At 44.7% G+C, this 8,359-nt stretch overlaps 1 protein-coding gene across 1 annotated transcript; it reads right to left on the bottom strand.

Annotated features, from left to right (window-relative positions):
- Positions 1–2,018: 2,018 nt before the first annotated feature.
- On the bottom strand, positions 2,019–4,857 carry LOC124887778 (NADH dehydrogenase [ubiquinone] iron-sulfur protein 2-like). Its single transcript, XM_047397699.1, is given in 4 exon segments — positions 2,019–2,646; positions 2,648–2,740; positions 4,192–4,260; positions 4,636–4,857. Coding segments are annotated over 4 exon segments (933 nt in total). The 5' UTR covers positions 4,779–4,857.
- Between the last annotated feature and the right edge of the window lie 3,502 nt (positions 4,858–8,359).

Raw genomic sequence — 8,359 nt, 5'->3', positions numbered from 1 at the left:
TAGGGCCCTGATCAAGCAACTAGTAGTCCTATCTATCCACTTCCCCAGACACAATATCTTGAGTACCTATGATGGTGACCACATCTGCTGGTATGTGATGTTTGGACATAGAATCGAATCCTTGTGAATGGGCAAAGCCAGATGCTCTTATTTTACGATGGTAGGGACGATTGCTTCCATTACTGACCAGAAAGACACCAAATTCTCCTTTAGGTGCTTCAACTGCAGTATAGGTAGAAGGAGCTAGTACGGAAAAATCTTCTGTATAAGGTTTGAAATGGTGAATAGAGATAGAGTAGACCGATGATCCTGTAGTCATTTGGCCGGCTATTGAAAGAAAAATCTTGTATCTGCTTCCCCTATTATATAACCAGTCCCATCTCTCTCCAAACCTAACATGGTAGTTTCCCATCATAGGGCTTTCTATCTATAGATTAAGCCATTACCAAGGAGCTAATTCATTCAGAACTCAGTTGACTGCTTCTATAGAGAAGGCGGAGCATCCTTGGCTTAGCACTATAGCACATAGGGCTTCGGCGCAACTACAGCACTTCGCTAACTCGAAGCACCTCACTATGAGAATCTAGCTTCACTAACGCTCGGCTAAGTCTTGAACCTTCGCGCTAACCGTTTGCTTTCTCAGTAGCAAAATCACTTCTCTTTGCCACTTAACCTTAAGTAGAAGGACAAGAAAGAGATTATTGGTTTTCTTGCTCCCTCTTCCTCATCTGCGCTCATCAAGCCAACTTTGATCTTTGTGAGGTGAAAGAGCGGTTGAACTGAACATTTTGAAATGACAGCGTCAAAGATATATTTCTATATATACACGGTTATGGTTATCTCGAACTGCATTCTGGAAAAATCAGCCTACTTGTGGGGCACTATGTACTTACAGCCTCTACAATAAGCAAGTGAATGTGGCCAGTGCGTGGCAAACGGTTCATCAAGCCATTTTTCGCCTCAACTCCCTAAATAGGAATAGGGGTAGTTTCCAAATTTAGGTAGGAAATTCGCACCTGACTGTGATAGCCCTCTCAATACCTTATTGGAGCTTTGTAACTAGTGGCTGGTTTCCCATCGCGTCAGCCTTTTCCCAGTGCACGGAGCCCCAACGAGGAAGGTGTTAGTGCTTTATCATTGGGTCAATAATGTTAATCCCTCTTTTCGTGCTACTCCTAGGGCGGGAAGAAGATAAGAAAATGCGAAGTGTTCTCTTGCTTTCCCAACCAGTTGTTTCTAAAAACTGCCCTCTCTCGGTTAGATCTTGGTCCAGCCTACTACGAGGATCCCGTATCCAGCAACCCAACCTATACAAAGAACATCAAAGCCCCTTGACTAGGTTGGAGCTACAAAGCTTACCTTATTTATTATTATTAAAAAGGGAAAGGGCCTTTTCAGCTGGTGCACAGGAGCGCACTTTCATTTTCCCTTTACTAGTAGGGGGTCCCGTGGTTCCCGTGCCGCCGTATTTCCCGGTCCTTTTCTTTTAGTGCTTTGACCCAAAGTGATAGCTTCTAGCTAGTTCAGTGGATAAGATGGCTGCACTCCAACTCACTCAAGAATGGGATGGCAGTGGTCCGTCTGCAAGCTCGTTCTGATCTTGGACGCAGTACATTAGAATCCTGAAGCACCACCACGAATGCTACCACGCATCTGCCTACAGTGCGGTAAGGCACCACCCCATTGTGCCAGTAGCCAGCTCTGGCGTGTCAGCTTAGTTATCCTTATCAAACCACTTACTTGATGTCTAGCTTCCTAACTAGTAGACGGTTCCTTTTTCCCCAAATCAATGAAGAAGGGAGACGTAAGTTGATTCTTTCGAAGAACCGAAAGTGAAGCGCTATGCCGGGGTAGGGAACGGAAAAAGAAATGGCTCCGAAGAAAAAAAATTAGGGTTCCCAATGCTTCTCCACGCTCAACAAGATGCGCCAACCTCGGGATGCTTTACTCCTAACCCCACAAGGTTCTGAGATGGAGCTTAACCTGAGTCTCGATTAAGAATAATGATGATATACATTTCACACAGTGCACGATTCCATGGATAGTTTCATTCGAGATCGTGATAAAGGACATAGCTTACGATCATCAGCTTTGATCATGCCACTAGGAATATGATAAAGACATTGCATAATGATCTGAACACTTTGTCGCATCTTTTCGATACGAATACAGTAATGATCATAGAAATCTCCTCTGGTACCTATTGGTATGTCAGGATCCAATTGGTCATGAACATCGTAAGGTGCTACTTTTCGCAAATCCCAGCATACCCCAGAACCTCTTAACATTACACCACTGAATCCCCAATCCTTTGCTTGTTGTGCAGTGACAGTACCAATATCCAATAATCGTTGTTTCCAGATATGGTTGCCGGTTGACATCTCTTTTAATTCATCGATATGAAAAGCAAATTGTTGTGTGAATGAATCAATATCTATACATAAGCCAAGAGACAGATCTTGTGCCACTCCACCTAGTCGTATGAAACTAGCCTGCATCCTGGCTCCCGAGACTCTTTCATAGAATTCCAACAATTTCTCCCGCTCCTCAAAAGCCCACAGGAACGAAGTTGATGCTCCTATATCCATAGCATGAGTAGTTAAAGCAAGTGAATGATTTGAAATTTGAGTTATTTCATGGAATAACACGTATATATTGAGCTCATAATGGTACCTCGCAATTCAAAAGTCTCTTTACGGTTGAAGAATGAGCGTGTTCTTGGGCCATCATAGAAACATAGATAGGGTTGACGACAGAATGAAGAACGAAACTTTACGACAACTTTTTCGTAGACGTTCACTTGCATCACATACACAAGTGCTCTCTGAACCGTGCAATAAGGTCACCCATAACACGGAACTCCCACTTGAGTTATCTTAGCCCCAGGCCATGCTATTCAATAATATTGGAAAAATGGAAGCATAAGGTAACAACTAGTATGGAAAGCTGGTTGCCTTTGGAAGCCATCGCCGGTAACCAAAGCGTATCGTTCCCGCAACCACTTTGGTACTTTGTTTATAGCTTTTCTAAGTTATGCAATAGAAGGGGGGGGCTTGTGCTTGAATTGAAGTAGTGCCTTTGGAATATGAGTATGGATCCTAAGTGGCGCATTCGTGGAGGCAAACCAAAGGAAGAGCAAAAGAAAGGTTGGGTGTTTGTGGCGTGTGGCCATCCGGCCCCGAATAGGAGGGGGCAACGCTCTGGATCCTCCCTACATGAAAAATGAATGGATCAAAAAGGGGCTTGGTTCTCTATTTCCGGGCGGGGGGTGAAGGCCATAAGAGAAAATTTCCCTACCAGTAAGAAAGAGGGGAAAAAGGTGCTGTCATCTATCTCGACCTGTTTCCAGAGGCATTGGAAATCCAGACCAGCTCAGAGAATCACTCTCGCTAATGCGACCTTTGTTCCGCAAACAAAGAAGTCATCCTTGACGATTTCCCATTCCTTTCCTGCCGAGCTGCCTCTCTTCACCATTCGATGCTTTCGCCTTCCCTTTCTTTAACATACCCAGGCGCCCTCCTTTCCAATCACTAAGAAAAAAAAAAGACCAATCAAAGCCCTATCTAAGTAAAGCTTCGTCTGTTATTTTTTCGACCCCAGGGGAGTTTATTCGACCCATTCCCCAATCTCTCGCACTGCTCAAGTAAGTGTGCGACTCTGTATGAGGACCTCCTTCTCTTCTGCCCACTCTCCGTTCACACGGTTCTCAAAGCAGAGGAGGAAGGGTGGGCAGCAGGTACCACAAGCCATCTGTCCCACACATCTATCCAGAAGTAAGTGTAGTTCACCGGTTCCACCGAATGCTTCTATCTCTTAGCAAAGATCGTGTGAGTGTGCAGTTATGCTTTGGATGCTTCACCATAGAATAGATTGATCGGTTCTTTTTTGGTGCACTCACTTTATATCTATGACACACAAGGAAGAACGCAGTGGGAAGGAAGCAGCCCTAGCCTTTGTCCGGCCGATCATTTCGCTGGTATCTTGCATTCACACCCCCATTTGACTGCCGCTCGGGGATGTAGTTGTAGATAGGTTAGTCTTAGTGGGTCTTTGGCTCCACATTTTATCTCCTTTTATGACATTGTATTGTCGTCACCATATTCCATATGCCACTTAGTCATCTCTGCCTCGCTGCGGGTCAGCACCTCCGAAAGAAATAGAGGACTTCATTTAGTAACCCCACGATCGCCCTCTGAACGATCAGAATAAGGTAAAGCTTGAAGATAAGTTTTGTACTCAATTAATTTCTCAGTCCCTCTAGTTGGGTGGGCGCCGACCGGTTTTTCGACCAGATCCCCCTAAAAACCGTACGTGTGGGTGGTGATGATCACCCCGGGTTATGCGCTAGTGCCCTTGATTGGCACTCCAAAACCCGCCAATGCTCGTGAAAACTCGGGTCGGTCGGTCCTCCATTCATCCAACCGGAGGTATGGATAACGAGGCCACCTTCACAACCTTCTCCCTTCTGTCCCTATGTTGGAATAAGGTAAAGCGGTTCGCTTGAGTTGATCAACCGCCCCTTATCCCGGTGCTCATGACGTGCTACGGATCCTTCACCGTGCTAGGGGAGGGGGACCAAGTAGGGCATAGCTAGCGGCATAGAGTCGACTCGGCATCAGCGGCTTCGTGCCACACTGGAGTAATCCAATATGTGGTTTTGCGTGTTCCACCACTTCTCCGTTCATTTCCAATACTGATCGTGAAACACCATGAGCAGCAGGATGTTGAGGTCCAAAATTCAAAGTGAAATTTTGGATTTTCTTGTTCTTAGTTATCATGGGAAAAAAATATAGAAATAAGAAAGAGATTATTCCCTTAGAGCTTGTCTAATACCACCAGTACCAGAAATGCATCCCCTTCGCCGGTTTGAGAGACTTCTATGCTAGCCAAACCCATTCAAACCCAAAACCAGCTTGTGCGAATCACCCTTAGATAGGGTAGAATCTGTCGCGTGCCCTCCTATTCCATCTGGTCCAAATACCTATTTAAGGTATTTTTGGCGATAGCAAGTCCCACCCAAGTAGGGTGACTGAATAAGATGCTGTGGATTTTCAAAAGCATCTGGGGGGAAAACCCATCCTACACCAATGCAGCGTCAACCCTCTTTTCGACCAGGAACTGCTTATCCAGTATCCCAAGATAGATTGGGAGGTGCCTGGCCTCCTTCCTCTCTTGAAAGAAGAATGCTAGCTGGGTTTGAAGCTCTGCTCTCCTTTGCCTATCCGAAAGAAGAGGGTGCTCTAATTCCGGAACCAAGATGGCGCGCGGAACTGGCTGAAAATCCGGCTAGGGAATGGCTGGCTGCGCATCTCTTTGGGAAGGGTAAATATGGTCAAAGGAGGGCTCCCTCCTCCCGTCGCACGCGGCAACGAATCCTTCGAGAATCTCCCCCCGAGTACCAATTAAAAAGGAGTACAAGGAGAAGAGCGAATACCCTAAAGTATTTTCTCCCAAAGATAGTAGTCGTGGTTGATTTTGATTCAAAGATCTTACGCGGCAGAGCAAACTCTTTTATTGTGTTGAATTGGCGGACCCTTCTGGGGGAACCATCATACCAGAGCAATCCAAGAAGAGCTATTAGGTGCACGTTCTATCCTTTCTATAATGCCTATAGACTTAGTCTTTCATTTCAGATCAATTCTTCGCTGCAATCGCTTCGATCCACCCCCTCGGTGAAAAATCGTAATACGCCCTGGGGAATTCCTACTGGCAAACTTCCCTGTACTCAAAGTGAATTGTCTAAGTGCTCTCATTTGTCTCATTGTTTATCTCCTAATCATTTGATTCCGCCCCTAAGGCTAGCTCCAACTACTACTCCTTCTCCTGACGGATAGGATCCTCCTTAGTCCTTTTTACGTAACACTCTCGGCCGCCCAAGAGGACTGGCTATCTTTCTCTTTACTTACACAATTTCTTTAAAGGCAAAGAAAAAGATCTACCTTGGCAACAAACACGTCATTGACTGATAGTTTCATTACATGGAATACCACACTCAATTGTCAACGACTGGGGACCCGGTCTTCATTAGCAATTTATGGCATGAGCTCTTTCATTTACAAGGGACACAATTTAACATGAGTACTGCTTTACACTCTTTTCTGGGGTGGGGCTTCTTATACCTAAATGCAGCAGGCCCCGCGAGTAGTCAAACAAATGAGAGGTTATCGATGAAGGGGTCAAAGGTTGCGCTTGCGATAATTTGAAGGTTGCACAAGACCCCTTCAACCTCGCCCGCGTGTTAGCTTGCTTGTACTATCGTTCACCTTCCTGACCTACATTCTGGCTAGCTTTTTTATGGCAAATGCTACCCTAACCTAGCTAGCGCTACATCTTGCTAACGTTGTCTGAATTGCCTTGCAAGCGCCACATTTATATGGAAAGCCCACGTCGCCTTCATCTCTCATTATAGTCGCCTTCTTCATATGGCAAGCGCTACCCATCGCTTGCACTACATTGTCTAATGATAACCTTTCCTGACAGTTTCCGCTCTGACTGAGCTGACCGTCGCACCTGACTTCTATATCCCATTATCCATAGATCTCCTTCCTTATCGTTGCCAGTCTAAGAAGAAGGTTGCTAAGTCAGATATCTGGTGAACACATTCGTAATGAGTATGGGTCTAGTAGGTGTACTAGTAAGGAAGTGAGGTACTGAGTTTAACGTCGACAAGGCAAGTAGTGGATCTTTATTATCGAATGATATGGGAGACAGTCAAAGCATCACTCTCAGTATCAATAGAAGAAAAGGACTGATCGACTGCCGTTCAAGAGAGATCCCGAAGGCTACAACTTTTTGCTAGCTTTGAAATAGAGGCCGAAGGAAAGAGGAAGACTAAACAAAGTCGCGGTCAAAGCAAAGAAAAAGATGCCAAAAAAGATTCACTTTAGCTTCTAGCTCGCTTAGTTTAGTGTAGGTTGCTTGCAAGACTTTTGATAGCTGGCTCGGCCAAATGGAATCACCGATCTAGATAGAAGGGTCGTTCACTCCCTATTCTTTGAGAGGTTTCTTGCGATAGTAGCATTATCTAGGCAATCAAGCCAGGTCAAACAGAGTCAGTCCTAGGGTGAAGATCATCAGATGGAAAAGTGGATTGAGCTGGCTAATTACTTGATGACCTGGTGGAGAATAAGAACAGAGAGTCGCTCTCATAAATGAATAAATGGGACTCCTGGTCCTGATCAAACCAGAGATTCTGACAACACGGGGAATCGACAGAAAGAGATGGGTCGGATACTGGAATCTGCCCAAAAGTCCTGACTTTTTCGAGGCAGGGCTTCGACCCGTATCTGGCCAACTCCTCGAACTGCTGGGTGTGGCATAGTCATGGACTGGCAAAGCAAACTCTCAATTTGATCAGGAGAGCCTACAGAGCTCTCTATCTTTCCCCAAATTCCGACTAGCGTGGTTCTTTTTCTTGACCAATTTGAATTCCATATCATTTTGGATTTGTTGTTAAGTAGAGTAGTAAGTAACTAGGCGGATTTTAGCATATGCTGCATTGAGAATGTCCAAAGAAATTAGAAGCGCCTATGATAGCGTATGATTATTCCCATTTGTGACCAACAGTTGCTTGCAGGAGGTGGTGATCGGCAGTGTTCCAAAGCACTATAACAACGTACGTTAGAGCGTTATGGTTGCCAATCAAAATATCATTCTTCTCATGGAGAGTGTGACATTGCAAACTTCCTTTGGATGACATTCTGATAAGACTTGGATATACAATGCCCTCAAGGTCTTGGTGTTGTAATCGACCAACAGTAGAAACCATGTTGTATCTTTTTCTAAAGAGTCAATGTGCTGATAATGTATGGTAGTAGTTTTCCTTGGGTGCAGGTCTTACACATGGTGTTAGCTTACAGCAGGTATTTCAAAGGTGGTGGAAACACCCTGCAAATGTAAATCTAAAGCCCTTATATCAAGCATTGCCCTGTGTAGTTGTCTGGGAGCTATGGAAGAGGAGAAAAAAAAGAACGTATGGTGGTAATATCTCCTTGAACAGGCTAATTTCTCAGGTTTCAGCAACTCTGCACAATTTACTGGTGTACAGGTTTCCTAAGATGAAAAGATTGTCTTCTAATTGGCCTGAATTGGTTTGTGAGTTGGAGAGCTACATCCCCAGGCTACATTATAGAAGAGTATGTTGGGAATTCCTTAGTGGACAATGGATTCAATGTAAGACAGATGGTGCATCAAGAGGTAATCCAGGTAAGAGTGGTGCTGTTGTGGTGTTTAGAGATGCTGCTGGTGAATTTTTGTGTACTGCTACCCGTTCAAACAAATATGTATTCAGAGATAATGGCTATTCAGTTAGCTACTAAAATCTGTGTGCATAAAGGTTTCACAAATGTGGTGATTGAGA

This window comes from Capsicum annuum, chromosome 10 (assembly GCF_002878395.1).
Source record: "Capsicum annuum cultivar UCD-10X-F1 chromosome 10, UCD10Xv1.1, whole genome shotgun sequence".
Classification (NCBI taxonomy): domain Eukaryota; kingdom Viridiplantae; phylum Streptophyta; class Magnoliopsida; order Solanales; family Solanaceae; genus Capsicum; species Capsicum annuum.
Note: the sequence above shows the minus strand (reverse complement) of the source record. Positions and strands in the feature narration are given on the sequence as shown.